Here is an 18,660-nt window from a genome sequence, read left to right on the forward strand (position 1 = left end):
AGTGCTCAGAGCCCTTTGAACCATTTTTGTATCTGTCCACAAACGTACATACATTTGAAGCTTCTTTCTCTAGCGAAGCCTTCTTAACAGTCAATAATTATCGTAAGGCCTTGGTACACCCCTAACCGTGGGTACCGTGAGCAGAATCTGAAACCTGTCAGCTGGCAGAAAGCCGCCTGCGTGAAGCTTCTCCTCTGACGTGGAGGATTGCTACTTATCTACAGAGCTTCATGCGGGACTCGACGTCTGCCGGGGTTACGAGCTAACTGAACACCCCCAACTCGCAAGCCGTCCCCCGCCTCCTTCTGCCTTTCCCAACCCACACGAACACGAGCACGAACAGACGAGACAGAGCTTTGTTTCTCGGCTCCCTTCAGCGCGGGCGCGACAGACGATGATTGTAACGAGTGCGGCCGCTTTGCGCGCATGTTTATTTGATCGTGTGGGGAGCTAAGCGGCCGGCGCATTGTCCACCAAGAAGAGAACACGGCCGCGCGCCGCTCTTCTGAATGCGCAATAGCTGCTAATGAATAAATTACGCGCCGTCGCGCCGCGCCTCTCCGTCCAGTGTAAACACGCGCTGCCGCTCCTGCTCCGGGTCTGCGCCGCCGCCCGGGGCGCGCGCGGCCCCCACCCCGCGCCGCGCCCGCTGACGTCACGCGCCGGCACGCCCAACCGCGGGCCTCCGCGCCGCACCGCGCTCCGCCATTGGCCGGCGGCCGCGGAGCGCGCCCCGCCTGCGGGACTCCCCCGCCCGTCCCCCTGACGCCCCCGGTCCGGGCGGCGTTATTGAATTAGGCTCATCATTTGATTTCGGCGTCGCGGCGGCGAAGCACCGCCGGTAGCAGCAGCAGCAGCGGCACCGCCGGCGAACGCAGCCGAGCCCCGCCGAGCGCCGAGTGGCCTCTTCGCCGGCAGCGTCGCGACGCATCCGCCTCCGGCGCCCAGTCGCCGCCGCCGATCCGCTGCGCCGCGCCGCGCTGCCCTGCGCCGATATTACCCGTAATCGCCATAATCTGATATCGGCCGAGGCGAACCGGCCTGCCGCCGCCGCCGCTGCCGCTGGCCCCGGGCCGTCATCCAATTAGGCGCTCGGGCAAGACGCGGCTCTCAGCCGGGCCGCGCTTTATTTATTAATTTATTGCTTCTTATAGCGGGCCGGGGGCGCGCCTTGCTTCCTTTCTTTTCCTCTCCTTCGCCGACCGCCCCCCTCCTCCTCCCGCCCCTCCCTTTCTCTCTCTCTCGCGTCTGCCGATCTCTCCAGCACCACCACCCCTCTCCGTCTTTAACTTAATATTTCCTCGCGCCACGTCGAATCCGGTTTGGGCCGTAATCTGTTGCTGGCTGCGGCCGCGAGACGGGCGACGCTTTATGACTAGTTTATACACGGCCAGCTAACCGCGTTACACCCCCTTGCGCCCGCCGGAATTAGCGGCCGCGCCGTCAGGGGTGTCAAACCTGTGGGGGGAAGTCCCTGACCTCCAAAGTGCTGTTCTCTAGGTGAAGGACGCGGTGGACTGCTTCAGCCGGGCCTTTAAGGTGACAATCCGTTCTTCATCCCTGCTGCGACTTGGCTGTTGTATCGAGTGCACTGAGATTAGCCAGTTAGTTTAACCAGGCACGAGGCTATCTATTTGCCACTCGGGACACTCCTGTTATCGAACCAGTTGTCACTAGTGCTACGTAACCCTAATTGGAAGAAGAGTGTCACTGGGCCGTTAACCACTCAGGACCCTCCGTCGGAAATCTCGTTAGTTATCAAACAGGTTGTCAGAACTGCTACAGAATCTCAACCAGAAGACAATTTTGAAAGAGTTGACCATTAGGCCATCAATTCTCGTAACAGTCTTTCGCAAACGTCGGCAGTTATCAACCAGCTTGTCACTAGTGCTACAGAATCCCAGTTGGAAGACAAGGTTCCAACATTTGGATCATTAGGCCATTAACTACTCAAGACAGTCCGTTGGAAATCTCGCCAGTTATCAAGCAGGTTGTTGCTAGTGCTACAGGAGCCAAATTGGAAGAAGAGTTTCGAAGAGTTTTAGCAGTTGGATCACTGAGCAGGTCAGGAATTGCCGATTTACTCCATATCTGCGGCCACTCACTTTGTGACCAGGAAACTGTTGGACAGTGGTGAACAGTAGGAGTGTAGATGGACAGGGGCTAGGAATGAGGTTACCCAGTTAGAATCTCAGACACAACTGTACGACTGGGACATCAATAAGCTCGAAGCCTCTGCTGGCAGTTGGCCACAGCCTAAGGTTTACTCTGTTGCTGCAGTATTCATTCTCTATATCACCACTGGCCAGTCAAGAGTAGCAGGTTTTGTTGAGTCTTTTGTGAAGTATAGAGCCATTTTCTTCAAGACATTTGTTTGGAAGTGTTAGTGTCCAGCACAGTTGCAAGCTTCAAATCCGCGTTCGGCACTTTCAAGCCACTCTGGAGAACATCGGCTGGATCTCCATCCAGATGGACATTCGAATGGTGATGAGATACTGAATAACACAACGAGAGAAGGTGTATTGAGGGGATCAACTGCACCAGCACTGTACTGCAGAAGAGACTGGAAGATTTTAAAGGGGAAGAGTTTTTATGCTACTAGTCGAGTTTCTGTCGGAGGATTCAGCTGGTGTATACACTCCGTATTAGTGTCAGAGGAGTGGCCGGGGTGATCCGCTTAGGTCTAGATGCTGAGGAATGTAAGGAAGGTGCCTGAGGACTTCAGTTTGGAAGATTGCAGGAGGAACTGAAGGGACGAGGTGTCCTCTCGAGTTCGGCCAGTGTGGAAAGTGAGGGTAACTGACGAGAGAATCCAGCGAGGGGCCGAGTGAACAATTTTGTGAGACGAATGTGTGGTTTTGGGCCGTGATGTGGCCGACTGAGCGGTAAGACTGTCGGGTCACCAGTCGTTCGCGGAGGAGGAGGCTCAGTAGCGGCCGGCGAGGTCTCCAGATGGACTACTCGTACCTGAACCAGGCGGCAGCGGCGGCCGCCGCGGGCTTCGACGCTGCGGCGGCGGCCGTGGACGTGCCCGGCGGCGTGGGCGTGGGGCTGGCCTGCGGCTACGGAGGCGGCGTCGGCGTGGGCGGCGAGCTGTCGGTGGGCGGCCCGTGCGCGCAGCCTTACCGCTACCGCGCCTACAACCCGCAGCCCGTGGTCGGCGTGCCGCACCACCACGCGCCGCCCTGCGTCATGGGCGGCGCCGGGCCCGGGGCCCAGCGGCCGCAGCCGCCGCCCGCCGTCTTCCCCGCCATGAACCTCCAGGGTAAGCCCCGCAGTCCTACTACCTCGTAACGCAGCATCAGCTCTTACCCTGTTGAGTGTGTCTTCAACCTTATCAATATAGCCTGCATTTTCGTGCACTATGAAATAGCAAAAAATGCATGCATTCGTCCTTAAAGTCCTATCGCTATCGCCTTTGTCCCGCACTGTGTTCGGTGTTGGCGTGGTTAATCCGGATTTGGCATGTTAATGTGAAGGGGTGGCCGTATGCCCTTCCAGCCGCCACCCCGTACCCCCCGGGACGGAATCAGACTACCCAGTCTGTCTGCATCTAGTGTAAATCGTGGAAAAGTGCGGACGTGTTTCAAATGTCTGTGAGTCGTATAACTGAAGCGGGACGTGGGGATCAGCCCGGTATTCACCTAGAGGAATGTGGAAAACCGCCTAAAAACCACATCCAGGCTGGCCGGCAGACTGGCCCTCGTCGTTAATTCGACCCGGGGCCGGCGCGCCTACCCGACTCCAGGGAGCAGTGCATTAGCGCTCTCGACTAACCTGGCGGGTATTCATCCTTAAGTCCCAACAACACGAAAAAAATATTTTCGAAATTTTTCACATAATACAGATATTATCACGTAAGCAACGAATACAAGAAGAAACTGGCAAAAGTAAACAATTTTATTTCACACATATTGGGCTCTTGTGAATTCCGCAGTCTTTAATGCTAATTGTTAAAGGACGCAACCAGCCACAAATACTTCTAAAATGTTCTATTTCTGGTAAATGGTATCTTTATATTTTTGGTTAATGGATAATCTTTGCATTTTAAACGAAAGCATCGAGTGTGTAAGCAAGTGCGTGACGCTCAACACTGACGTTAACAATTTTATCAAGCACGAATGGTCACAGGTTTGTTTGACCAATCGGAGAGTGTCACTGAGATGCTGAAGAAAATGAATTTGCAGACTCTTGAAGATAGCCGTAAACTATCTCGAGAAAGTTTACCAAAAATTGTTTCAAGAATCGGCTTTATATGACGACTCTAAGAATCACACCCCCTACAAGTCGCTCCCGTAGGGATCGTAAGGACAAGATTACAGCACACGCGGAGGCATTTAATCTCTTATTCTTCCCCCGCCCCACACTTGAATGGAAACTCTAATAAGTGGTACAATTGGACGTACCATCTGTCATGCATTTCACAGTGGTTTGTCGAGTATGGATGTACATGTAGATATGCGTGATCTTGGAGAAGCATATCTAGCGTAACAAATAAAATAGCCATCTATTGGAACTTATGTACGTGAATACAACTTTTTCAAATTATATTTAAATAAATGGAAGCACTTTAGCATGTTTTAATTAATGAATCAACCCATAACGTGGCTCTAAATATTCAAATGGTCTTGTGCAGTGCAGGAATAGACGACATGCTGCTAACCAAAACAGCTATGTAGCTCAACTGAAAGTATTCGGCATCTGAAGATGGACGTGGTAGCCCGAAATCGATTATCGCATTGAAATAAAACTTTTTATATGTGCTTGTGACTAGTTGCATCATTCCCCAACCAATCAATCAGTTGTTCTAAGGCGGTGGTTCACTTTGACACTACAGGAACGTGCAGTCTCATGTGATACGTTTGAAAGCAGTGTCGCATTTTTCCTAAACGCAATCACACATCTTGAAAATTCCACTAACTCATAATGCCTAAACCAAATTGTATTGCTAAGCAACAAGCTAAGTGCTAAGCAACAACTGGCATAAATTCAATAAATTATATATTCAGTTACAAAATTCAGAATAGTACACACCCATTGGTTTCATGTCGGAACCACATGTAAGTAGTCGTACAAACTCAAATTTACATTAGAGATACTTTAGGTTATTTTCATTGCCAGTGATATTCTCAGTACGAGAACTGTTTCTTTGAACTCTGTAATCAACCGCTAAAATGCACACATTCGTAACACTACCTCATTATACAGCAATACCTTCGGTACTTTCACGCAAAAGATACCGGTACTTAAAAAAATAATAAAATCGTAGCAGCAAAACAATAAAAATATGCAGCATCAAAATTCAGTTCTGTATTTATTTCAAGTTTCTTCTAAAACAGTAAAAAACCAACTGTAAATTTTCTTTACTTTCCCTCATGCGCTTCAGACAAATTTTTGCACATCGAAAATGGCGTTTCCACGTTACAAAAAGTGACACATACATACTTAACTGACGAAATTTCGGACAGTGTCAAATTGAAAGACTTACTTTTTGCCATAAATTTTTTTTGTCAGCTTCATAAACCCAAAATCAGAATTTGATCAGATAACCTTATCTCAACTTCTGTTGCAACACTCCGTTCTTCAACATCTTCAATAATCGTTAGAGATTCCGCCAGTTACCTGTGGCTTCCAACTTCGTTGTCGCTGTAGACAAATACGCAAAATCGTATTTAATGTAAGTCAGATCTTGTTTCAAATCTGTTTCTTCAATACCACTTCCGTAAATTTGATGTAAATTGCATTAGTGGCTTCGAAAATGTCTACGGCCCAATGCGGAAAGAGAAATTAGGTAGCTTTTCAATAGTATGAAACAGACAGATGGTATCTTGATGAGTGTTATGTAATTTACGGTCTCTTGCTGACTTAACTTCATCAAAATTAACAGAGTTTAAGTTTGCAGCATTTATCCAGGTACCCCATCTGGTTAAAACAGGTTGTGGTGACAAAGCTAAATCTGGCAGTATATCTCCAAATGCGGCAATACGGACAGAATATCTTCAGTATGAAAAAAAAATCAGCGTATGAGTTAATGTTGTCAGAATTATCCAACCTTTGTATGTCGTGCATCTATTTACCTTATTTGTGGAGAGCAACAGCATATTCACATTTTCACATTTTAGATGTACTGTTTCAGCTACACGATGTAACATACGAGTTAAACATGTAACGTGCTTTAATTTAGGATAATATATTTTAATTGCTGTCTCGGCCTTACTTATATAAGTTACTGAGTCGCTTAATAACAGTGGGACTCTTTTTTTAAATTTATTGGCTAAGTATATCGGCCTCTGCCGACATCTGCCTAGCCAAATTAGGGCGCTTGAGCATACTATGAAGTTTACAGGCTGTAACAAAATTCGTGTAATTACTCATTTTCTGCACTTTTGGCGTAATTGATATAAAAAACAGTAAAATGTGCTACAATGAAAGATATGAAAATATATAGCTGAGTCCAGAAAAATGGTATTGTAAGCTATTTAAATTCATGCAGTCATATCGATGAATTTACTTCCCAGTTGGCCAAAAAATGCATGGAAATCTAGGCTCTACTTATCATCGTTATCTTCACTTCATGGTAGTGATGGTAGCAATTGAATGAAAGCTGTCGACGCAATCCGGCGCATTCACTTCTCAACGAAAACATTGCAATGTTTTGGCATTTATAAGTCATTATTGCTGACTGCTCACTATTGTCGCGCGTTGTCACAGTTTTCATCATGCCGATATTCGATTTTTATTGAATGCCAATAAGTACCGTTCAGTTCAGTTTTTCGTCCATATTTATGAGCAGTCGTTAACTTAATAGTGAGCTATGTGACTCGCAAAATACCGAAACGCTCAGTGGCGAGCGAATGGAAGAAATCGTGTGACACTTTAAAGAATTACCCTCAAAATAAATTCAGTGCGATATACATTATCTGCAAGAATGATTCGCATTCTGAAACTCTATTAATTAAAGAAATTCAGAGCAAATTGACAAATGATGACAAATAGTGACAGAATATACTTAAAGTGACAGAAAAGTGACAGTATATACTTTAAAAGCAAGTGATGAAGTCACCAAACAAATAAATAAATGTGTATCTCGTATGATTTTAGTTCACATAATCTCAGTATTTGCCGAAAGAAAGAAAATTGTCCCTAATGAGTGGAAAACTAGAAAGAAGAGAGACAGTGTTTCAATAAATTTAAATAAAAACGTGATTGCTGACTTATTTAAGAATAAATTTATAATTTAACGCCAGTTGTTAGCCTTTTAAAACCAACCAAGAATCCATATTTAATGCCAGAAGATAAAATTTGTATTTAAATAAATTTTGAAAACACGTCGTGTTTAGAAATGTAATTTTTATTCACCTTTCCTTGAAATACTATACGTTCTTTGTCTATATAAAAAAATTGGCATCGTTACTCAAGGTTTATGTAAAATAGAAAAGAGTGAAAAACTATGTATGTGAAATCACTCAAAAACGGGGAGAGCCAAAGAAAAGTATTCATGCAGCTGACCTGGCCACAGAGACTACATAGCTTCATTCGACTGAATCCTCATCGTTACTTCATGGAGTCCCGGGAACAGTCTTGTTGTCTTTCAGCCAACAGTTCGCTACCCAGTGCGCTTGACGTTCATGGCGATTCTAGGTAGACAGTCTCGTTGCATTCTTTCTAAATTGCAGTTGAGTTTGTTTTTTAGGTTTTATTTGCAAACAGATAATCTGTAGCTTTTATCTTATTTCTGTGTTTCGAATTTTCACATCAGTTTGCAGCCTTTGCCTGCCCTGAGAGATTTCATATGTTTTTACGCAGTTTTCCTTCTGTCTTTCTTCGAGAGTACACACATCTCGCTTCCATATAATACTACCGGTACCGCCATTGTTTTATAAAACTTCCGTTTAGTTCCCTTTGTGGTTTTATACGACTTCTATGGATAGACGACCAAATGAGTTGGGTCTTTTTTTACCAGATTGTGTTATTATGTTTGCGATTACTACGTTGTACTAAAACAGCTGTAAAAGTCATGACTGTAAGACTTTAGACTAAGAAAACAGGATTTGTCGAGCCTGTGTACAAAACGTAAAATTTTCGCTCTCCAGAAGTATTAGAGCTAGAGTAGTGAAATTTTAACTGAAAACCCACAGTTAAGGTATCTAATAACATCATGTTAAACATTGACTGAAATGCTGTTTCTTTAGGAACACACACTGATTCAACGAAATTTAGATCTGACGCTAAACTTTCTGCAGGCACTGTATGTCTAAATTAGCAAAATTTTGTTGCTACATCGGGGATATTTCACACGCAATATAAAGGTGTCTACCTGTTTCAACATTTTACTATTTATTTTAATTTGGGATCTTATCATGTGTTACCCAGAAATGCCAATACTTCTGATTTGTGTGGAGATAATATCAGTCCATATTCTTCTGCTATATTTCTTAAGATACATCGCGCTCTTCGTAAATTATCTTCTGTTCGTCGCACAGTAACAACATCGTGTGCATATAAAACTATGTAATCTACACCGCGGTCAAAATACTATACCATACCTTTAAGTTTGTTTCCATCTGTGACGTCATACACACAGATTTTTTTAAAAAAATGTTATGGAGAGACTGCAACCTTGTCTAAGACCTTTATTTGAAACAGCAGCCAGCCACAAGTACGGTTTGAGAGAGTCTATTTACTGCTTTATGAAATAATTATTACTGTATCAGTCAATTTTACAGGTAATTGCTAGCAAGAGCGTTTCGGCAGTATGCTGCCACCATCACGAGCATTAGTTACATGTACATTAATCCGAAATGTGATGAGGATTATTTCCTGGATGTGCCAGTGGGGTCATGTATCGAAATTTAACGCTGTACAGAAAGATTCATTTATTTCAGCTTTTACCGTTTCATTGATGTCTTCACTTACGTTATTGCTGGAAATTTGTCTGGAGCACAGATCTCAGTAATGAACATGACTTCATCACTTAACACTTCAACATTCGGATGTTTGCGTTCCAAAGGTTCTCAGCTGCTGAGACGAACTTGCAATTGTTGGGATAGCACAAACATCGGAAATAAATATTTTTATATAAGCGTATTTATGTGATGGCACATATCAATAGCACGGCTATCTGGTATTTGTAGATCATTCAGTAATGTCAAGAGAACTTCTTTTCCTTCCAGTTAACTCTTTTATACTATCAAAAATTGTACTCAACACTAGAAAAATTTTTCAGGAAATTTGCGTCGTTACTTTCTAGCTTATCATGGAAGGTAAGTAGTCATTAATGCTTTTACGCACTAAGGTAAACAAAAAGATTTTCGTTCAAAATTAGTTAAAGTTACGAGAATTTTTTTATTCTTAACTTTTTTGCTTTGCCTAAACATACATAAAAAGCTCCCGAAGTTAATAAAACATGAATTGTGGCGACAACGTACGTGGTGGTTATTCATGTGCGACACGTTTAAGTCCATTTATGTTGTACATTTTAAAATTTCCACATTTCGACACATGCACTGTATCAGTGTCGTCTAATTCCAAAAAAACTGCTTGAGTACATACCATCCTGACTTTTGTGACAACTCACACTCAAATAAGTGACAAAAATATTCGTCTGAAATGTGCTAAATTAGTGAAGATGTTAAGTTACAGCTGCTATATAGAGTTCTTGGACACAGCAAAATATTTCTTTGGCAAAGCGATATAATTAAACGTCAATCGCATCGCACAGAAACATGCACCACGTAGGTTATCACCACATTTCTTGAATGTTTATGCGGAAAAAAGTTTACCAAATTTTGAACGAAAAACTTATTGCTTGTCTTAGATCATTGAATCATTAACTACGACGAAACGAAAAACCAGTAGGAAAGCAAGAAAGTCTGTAAAGGAAGCCGAAGCAGGCCATAGTTTGTTTTAATTCTTCGTTCTGCAGTTTTCATAAAAGACCATTAGTAATTATTTTCATGTGCAGGTTTGGACAAGGAATATAGGAAAATATTTCACCTACAATTTTAAGACATTTTTTCGTCTCTTCGAATAGACTACCTGCGAAACTGCGTGTATGCGGTGACATTCACCGATACTCGTTTAGTTCAGAGAAGTAAAGCAGTGATAGCAGAGAAAATCCAGTTCAAAATTTGATTTGCAGATGGGCAAAGCAGGGTAATCAAGAGTTAAACAACTGTTTTGTACCATACTTTCGGCTGGTTCCTTTGTCAGATTATAAACCTTATAATTATGCTACATCCAGGGTTCTCGTACTTACTTTAGACAAGATATCGTTACCACTTTATCCATTACTCCTGAAAACAGTCATGACAAGTTTATCTTATGGCAGCCGAAGCAGTTCGTCATCGCAAGCCGAGGCGGTAAAAAACTGCATAACTTAACAGTAAAGTTTGTCTACTGACTTTTATAATGTTTTTACTGCATCAATGTATGTTTCCAAGTCACACCTTAATCATCAGGACGCCAGTTGTTACTTAAGAACTTTCTTCTAACGTCAACTCACTAGAAACTACTATTCGCGAATTTTATTGATTTCTTTCCAATACGACTTCACTGTTAAGCAACTCTTATTTATTCAGCATTACTAGGCTGGTGCATATGTCCGTAGAGTTTTGTTTTGCACGTTGATATTCCTGTTGCTATGGGTTTATTTATCCATTACCATTTTTTATTTGTAGTTCATTATTGCTGTTTATCATTGGAGATAGTGAGTGGAGCTGTGCATAGTGGAGAAATTGGAAGTTTTCCGACATATTCTGCTGTTTATGTTCAATAGAGGGGTGACAGCAGCGGGGGCAGCCAAAAATATTTGCGCCGTGCACGGGGATAATGCCACTGGACACAGCACCCCAAAAAATTGTTTTCTGGTTTTAAGAGGGACATTTTTGACATTAGTGATTCTCCTCGTTAAGGTAGACCTTCGGAGTTTGATGAATATCGTCTAAATGCATTAATACTGAATGATTCACGTCACTGTGATCGAGAACTGCGAAATGTGATGAAATGTGAGCATTCCACCGTCGTGCGACATTTGCATGCAATGGGGTAGGTTCAAAAATTAGGTATATGGGTACCGCATGCTCCAATCCATAATCACTAAAATCGGGGAGTAGCCATACGTGCATCTCTGCTTACTGGTCATCAATTGGCTCTATAGTTACTGCTGATGGAAACTGATGTCCTTATGCTAACAAGGAAAAGAAAGGACTGGTTGAGCCCAAACAAAACAGCAACTCCGCGTACAAAGACATGTGCGACGAATTGCTTCGCTGAGGTGTAACCATCACTGTTGAAATTTATCAACAACAACTGAGACGTCTTGCAGACGCGGTCCAAGAACAACGACCAGGAAGATTGCGTGAAGTGATGCTACTCTACAAAATTGTTGAGGCTTTCGTGGCCACTTGTTGACAAACTGCCTACTGGCTTCTGTCTCCGGTTCTTCGGCCGACGTTCATCTAATGATTTTTCTGACGTTTCGCCAGCACGAGTGGCTGGCATTGTCAAAGCTTCACCCTCCATTGCCGGTGGTGAACTGGAGCCGAGCTCGCGGGCGCAGACTGTATGTACCTGGCGCGCCAACGTCCGAGGGCTTCTCCGCGGTCATTTCCGGTGCGGTTCTCCTCTTGCTACCTGCGACGGTCGTTCGCTGCAGTACGGGAAGCCAGGATCCGTTGACCTTAAGGCTTTCCTCTTTCTTGTTCAAACTGTTCGCGTGTTTTTGTATTTCTACAGCTTATCTGAACTAGCGCGTGTGATAGTGCTTCTCTACAGCCAGAACTTCCGTGTCGGCGAATTTTATTACGTGATCGGTCTCATTCAGTGCGTGCTCTGCCACGGCCGATTTCTCCACCTGCCCCATCCTGCAATGTTGCTTATTTTCCTTGATCCTGGTGTTAATGGATCGTCCAGTCATTCCGACATAAACTTTTCCGCATGTGCATGGTATACGGTATATTCCCGACATTGCAAGTGGGTCTCTTTTCTCCTTCGCCGATCTAAGACACTCTTTGATCTTCCTTGTCGGTTTGAAAATCGTCTTTACGCCATGTTTGCGCAATATACGGCCGATTCTGTCCGTCACTCTGGAATGTAGGGCAGAAAGGCCGTACCCGACATTTCTTTTTCTGGTTCCTTACTTCGCCGAGTGTTTGGCTCTGTTACACTTTTAATATAATTTGTGGAGTACCCATTGCTCCTCAGGACAGTTTCCAGGTGTTGCATTTCTCGTTTGAGGTGTTGCGGCTCACATATTCGTCTTGCTCTCGTTACGAGCGTACTAATCATGCCTCTTTTCTGGCTCGGGTGGTGGTTTGACAGTTTGTGCAGGTATCGGTCCGTGTGTGTCGATTTTCGATACACACTGTGTCCCAGGTTTTCGCCGTCCCTTGTGACCAACACATCTGGAAATGGCAGTTTCTTGTCCTTTTCTACTTCCATGGTAAATGTTATGTTGGCACGGAGTATGTTCAAGTGTCTTAGGAAGTCACCGAGCTGTTCTTCACCATGGCTCCACACCACCATTCTGCTAGACTGACAAAAAACGCTGTAAAGGCGTTGAGTTGGGAACATTCCGCACACACCTTATTCACCTGTTCTTGCACCTTCCGTTCTCTACCGAACAACCTTCAAGGAACTTATTTTCCAGACGAAAGTGCGCTCCGAACGTGGCTCGACGACATCTTCGCCTCAAAACTACCTGCTTCCTATAGTCGCGGACTCGTAAACTTGCCGCAGCGTTGGCAGATTGTTGTCAACAGTGAGGGAGAACATGTTATTAATAACGAAACGGCGGCCGGTGTGGCCGAGCGGTTCTAGGCGCTTTAGTCTGGAACCGCTACGGTCGCAAGTTCGAATCCTGCCTCGGGCATGGACGTGTGTGATGACCTCACATGTTAAGTCCCTTAGCACTTAGATCCATTTGAACCATTTGAATCCAACTGACGCAGCACGCCCAAGTTGTGTGGCAATTCCCTGAAAGGACCATCCCCCTAGTCGAAAGGCTCTTTTTGACCCTTTTCAAACTCGCTCAGTTGGCCGCAGGAAGCACGATTACAACATGAAAACGTGTATTTTAGTTGCAACTAATCCATAGATTGTCCAAATATTTAGGGACATCAGGAAGTTAAGACCACTAGGTACAAGATTGGCGCATTACCGTTGTAGAGAAACCTACATGTTCCTGGTTTCCTGTACAGGCAGTTCTGCTGTGTTACGGATAAAGCTGCACCACAGTGTGAGAGTGAAATGACGCGGCAACTGGAAACATACTGCATAGCTGAAGCAAGCGGGACAGTACGATTCTTGTGAGCAAAACGTGAAAGTTGCACACTGATTCACCGTGAAATCTTGGCGGTTTATGGACCAAATGCAATGTCGGGTCCAGCCGCAGCGAAATGGTGCCAAGGTCGCACAGATGAGAGGGTGATGTCGATCGAGAAGGAATGGTATAGGCATCGACCACAGGTGACAGTGTTAAGGCAATATTATCGGCAAGCTGATTGAAAGTCTGGGGGGAAAGAGATTTTTCAACGATGAGGATATTCACTTGTCGCTTCTCGACTGGCTCCCTGACCTAGAAGCGGATTTTTATCGCCGAGGAATAGAACGATTCGTTCAGTGTTCCGTCCGTATCTTTTAGGCAGAGACTAAGTGACCATGTTGAAAAATAGTGTCGCGTATCTGTGTGGTTTTGAAGTGTAGTACAGCACTGAATTAAAGTTACTTGGCCTGCGTAACAATGTGTCACTTACGTTTCGGAACCTCCTCAGTATTCGAATCTGCCACTGACTGCCTTCAGTTGTTTTAACGAAAACTTTTATTTTTAAGGTTACTGTATTCGCTGCAACCAATCACAATTGTTTTAACATCGATTTACGCGCGACACGTTGCAAACCATTGGTGCTTCTCTTCAGAGCATCAATAAATAAGAAAAATAAAAAAAAAACATTTAAATGTTAAGAGTCCTATTAACTGAATTACCGCTAGATCGGTATACAGTTTGGCAGGGATTCATTAGTTGCATATCGTACGCTTTCGTACACAGAAATTCAAAATACAATTACCATATTTAAGTCTCGTAAAACGTAACACCCTTTTTATTTCGGGAGCGGTTCAAAATGCCGAAACGACGTTTTCGGCAAGTGATAGTTGGCAGAAAGGCACGCAGTTTTGTTCTTTGTTTAGCATTCGTTAATCAATGAACTAAAAAAATACACACCACTCGTGCAGCATTAGAACAATGTTGCGGAATCTTATACTATTGTCGTGTGTTGTTTCATTCATAATGTGTAAAATACTGTGCCAAGAATCAAAGAAACAGTCGGTTAATATTCGTAAATTCTTATATTAACCGGGATATAGTGTCTATCATTTTTCAGGAATGCCGATCTTTTTTAAACGACGTCCGAAAGCCCATGCAACAACAGGTACATAGTACGAAAGCTTTAATGTAGGCGACAGGAAGGGCTTCCGGTCACCCTATTAACACTGACATTGCCAAATCCAGATTAAAATGCTGACCCCGTAAGGTTACATATTGAAAGAAAAGTAAAAGAATGAGGTTTCTAATAACACAAATTTATCGCATAAGATTTCCCTGCATTTACTGGATATTGCGGTTTATAGGGCAGATTAAAGACTGGTATCAAAAGCTAAAAAGCATAATCAAGGCAAAATTTCCTTGCCCGACTTTAAAATACTCGTGTGGACCTGAAAAGAAAATGGTGTACACAACGCTATCGATAAAAAATGTGGATATTGTCTGAACGAACACGTGAATTATGAAGAGAGAATATTGTGGCACTATCTTTTAATATATTGTCAGCTGCTCTGTTTTACATCCCGTAGTTTTTTGCGGCTGTACCTCTCATTCGAAACCGTTGGGAATACATTACTTATGTGACGTCTTTTCCTCCTAACGACCCGTAATTCTCCTCCTAACGTCTCAGTTTTTTCTTGGAACATTGCATGTAAGTTTAGAGTTCAAATGGCTCTGAGCACTATGGGACTTAACATCTGAGGTCATCAGACCCCTAGACTTAGAACTACTTTAACCTAACTAACCTAAGGACATCACACATATCCATGCCTGAGGCAGGATTCGAACCTGCGACCGTAGCAGCAGCGCGGTTCCGGACTGAAGCACCTAGAACTGCTCGGCCACAGCGGCCGACCCATGGTTATATGCAGCAGCCAGTAGGTTAATCTTCTAGTCTACCGGGATAATCATTCTCCATCATCTTTACATAGTTGCATTTCAGACATTTCGTTACCGTGAAACAAAAGAAACAACGCAAAATTTGTGGTTATTTGAAAACAGTTTTCTTCCTAGAGGACTATTTTGTGACTAACATCTTCGTTTGCCTGTACCCTACATATCGTCCATGAAGAGGGATTTCTTTTCGCAGAGTGTAAAAAAAATGGAATAAACGTAAGAATCTGTAGTCTGTCTTCAATGAGTAAAATAGTATTCTGGTGGTATACTCGTATATCGTCGGCGACTATTTGTTCGTGGTACATCTTCACTCGGAATAATTATCTGTGAATTGCTTTCGAACCGTCTCTGCTCAGAACTTGGAAGTTCGGCTGTCACGAATATTTAGAAACGAAATCATGTATTCTTTTATCACTTAAACGGCCAACGAATCTCTCTGTTATTCTGTAATGTTGCATGTAACTCTCAGTTATTCCATTTGTTACTGGTTTATTTTGACGGATATCCCTCTGGTTTGCTGTGAAAGGATAGTAATCTTCTTGCATGCATGGTGCAACAATATGTGTGATCAAACGAGAATATGCAAATGAGTACAGCTCTAGTGAAGCCATATGTTCACTTCATCAGACATATTCTAATAATATAAATGAAAAGAAAATAAATTTAAAAAGTAAAGAAACTACTAATTATCTTGTTTGTGAACAACCACAGACCGCTAACCGGATCACAGAACCCCTATTTGAAACTTTTTAATGCATGTTAAGAAAAAAGTTGTACCTTTGAACTAAATTACAAAATAATTGAGCGGCTAAAATGTGTTTTTCCTGATTTTTTGCTTCTTACTTCATTTTTCCCAAAAAGAGAAGCAAAACTAAGTAAATAAGTTTATAATATGCAAAAAAATCTATTAAGCTTTGTAATATGTTACAAAGTCTGTTATCCAGACTGAACAAAAATATTGGCCCAGTAGCTTACAGTTGCTACACATAATACATCAGAGTCTTCAGACTAATTTTTCACTCTGCACCTGAGTGTGCGCTGATATGATGAAACCTCTAGGCAGATTAAAACGGTGTGCTGAACCGGGACTCGAAACTCGGTCAAGAGCTCACCAACTGAGCTACCCGAGAGCGACGGACAATCTCTCCTCGCAGCTGTACTTGCGCCGATACCTCACCTCAAACTTTCCGAAGTTCACTGTTATCTTGCATACCTTGGCGGGACTGGCACTTCAGGAAGAAAGGATATTGTCCAGAGTCCCAATACGGAACCCAGTTTTAATCTGTCACAAACTTTCAATACATCAACGTGTCTATAGTTACCGAAAATTATCTGACGAAGTATCGAAAATATTCTTTTTTTATTACGTTGCTGCTTTGACAACGTAGTTACAGTCCAAAATTATTGTGGATTAACTTGTTACTTTTTATTTTTGAACTATCTCACAACGAAGATATTACAGTTCTCAGTAGCCTGAATGTATTTAGTGCAGCTTTGTCTTCATATGGAGTACTTCGTTGAAGAATGTTATAACCAGTGGCTGTTGGAAGTGATGTCCACATTATCTCCGATTAACACTGCAGGCACAATCTGTGCAGAATGCTAAGTGGTTGAATACGAAAAACTCATACGTATATATAGGTGGTATTTATTTTACCTTGAGACAGCTAAATATTCGAAAATGATGCATCGTACGAAAAAAAAATATGGGTGAGAAGTTATTATTTGTAAAGTCTGTGTTGCAACGGGCCACCTACTAACTTGTATTTTCAAATGGGAACTTCCGTTGCTGTTGTATGTTCGGATAATGCACCGAAAAATACGTTAGGTTTACTCAAACCATTGTTTTCCATGCGTGCTAAATGGCGCTGTAATAGACAAATATAAATGCGCCTGTTCCTGCAATTAAGAATCGGTGCATTTCATTCTACAGTTCATTTTCTATATTTTACTTTAAGTGTAGCAAATTTGGTTGTACAGTAGAGTATGGTTATCCGTTTCAACGTTTAGCGGGATCCAGGAACAACGACGTTGATGTAATAGATTTTTGTTCCCATTGGGACGCTTGATTTCGGAAAGCCCCCTTCCATCTCACCATCATCATCATCAGTTATCTGCTATATTAGCAGGTCCTTTGCCTCTCCATTTTCTGCGATCCATTGCTTCCTTCTTAAGGCTGCTGTATGTTGTACCGTCCATCATGTCATCCAGTATCTGGAATCTCTTCCTTCCTCGCTTCCTTTTCCCTTCTACATAACCTTCTAAAACTGTTTTTATCAGTCCGTCATTCTTTCTTAATATATGCCCAATCCAATTTCTTTTTCTTCTCTTTATTACATCTAGTAACTGTCTTTTCTCTCCCACTCTTCTCAGTACCTCTTCATTTTTTACTCTGTCCATCCAACTTATTCTTTCCATCCTCCGCCATGTCCATATCTCAAAAGCCTCCAGCCTTTCTCTGTCTTTTTTCCTCATAGTCCATGTTTCAGCGCCATATAGATGAACACTCCATACAAGACATTTTATGAGTCTCTTTCTGAGTTCTCTGTCCAGGCCGCTGCAGAAGATTCTCCTTTCCTTATAAAACGCCTCTTTTGCCATTGCTATCCTTGTTTTAATTTCTGTGGTGCACTTCCAGTCGGTGTCTATCCTGCTTCCAAGATACTTAAAATTTTGCACCTGTTCTAGTGTTTCTCCATTTAGCACAATTTTTATTTCCTTATGTCCTCCTATTGCCAATACTTTTGTTTTATTTGTGTTAATTTTCATTCCATATTTTTTTCCGTTAGTTGCAATGATGTCCACCAAATCCTGTGATTGTTTTTCCCCTGTGGCTAGAAGGACCATGTCATCAGCAAATCTCAAGCACCCTACTCTTCTTCCTCCAATGTCTACTCCTTTGTCATCTAATGAGCATTGGTCAATCATATTTTCCAAGTACAGGTTGAAAAGAATAGGTGATAAACAGCATCCTTGTCTTACTCGTTTCCCTAGTCTGATCCAGTTTGTACTTTCTCCTCTCACTTTAACTGAAACTTTTTGATTAAGGTACAATGAGTTTATAAGTCTTCTGGTTTTCCAGTCCACTCTCTTTTCCCTCATAATAGTCGCCAGCTTGTCCCAAACCACATTGTCAAATGCCTTTTCTAAATCGATGAAGCATATATATAGATCTCTTCCTTTTTCAATAAACCTTTCTCCCAAGATTCGTATGAGCCCTATTGCATCTCTGGTGCCCGTATTCCGCCTAAGCCAAACTGCTCCTCGCCGAGATTCTCCTCTATTACTTTTTCAAGTCTTTTATTAATTATTCTTAACATCACTTTGGCTGCATGTGAAATGAGGCTGATAGTCCTGTGCTCGCTGCATTTCTTGGTTCCTTGTTTTTTCGGTAATGGAATCATTACTGTTGTCAAAAAGTCCTCAGGCCATTCACCACTGTC

General features: G+C 42.8%; 1 protein-coding gene across 1 annotated transcript in view; it reads left to right on the plus strand.

The window, feature by feature from the left end:
• The first annotated feature begins 526 nt into the window (after window positions 1-526).
• Window positions 527-18,660, plus strand: part of LOC124805550 — a 150,530-nt gene continuing 132,396 nt past the window's right edge. Inside the window, exons 1-3 of the mRNA XM_047266117.1 lie at window positions 527-739; window positions 799-1,002; window positions 3,121-3,265. Coding sequence (XP_047122073.1) covers window positions 527-739; window positions 799-1,002; window positions 3,121-3,265 — 562 coding nt within the window. The remainder of the gene's footprint in view (window positions 740-798; window positions 1,003-3,120; window positions 3,266-18,660) is intronic.

Source organism: Schistocerca piceifrons, chromosome 7 (genome assembly GCF_021461385.2).
Source record: "Schistocerca piceifrons isolate TAMUIC-IGC-003096 chromosome 7, iqSchPice1.1, whole genome shotgun sequence".
Classification (NCBI taxonomy): Eukaryota; Metazoa; Arthropoda; class Insecta; order Orthoptera; family Acrididae; genus Schistocerca; species Schistocerca piceifrons.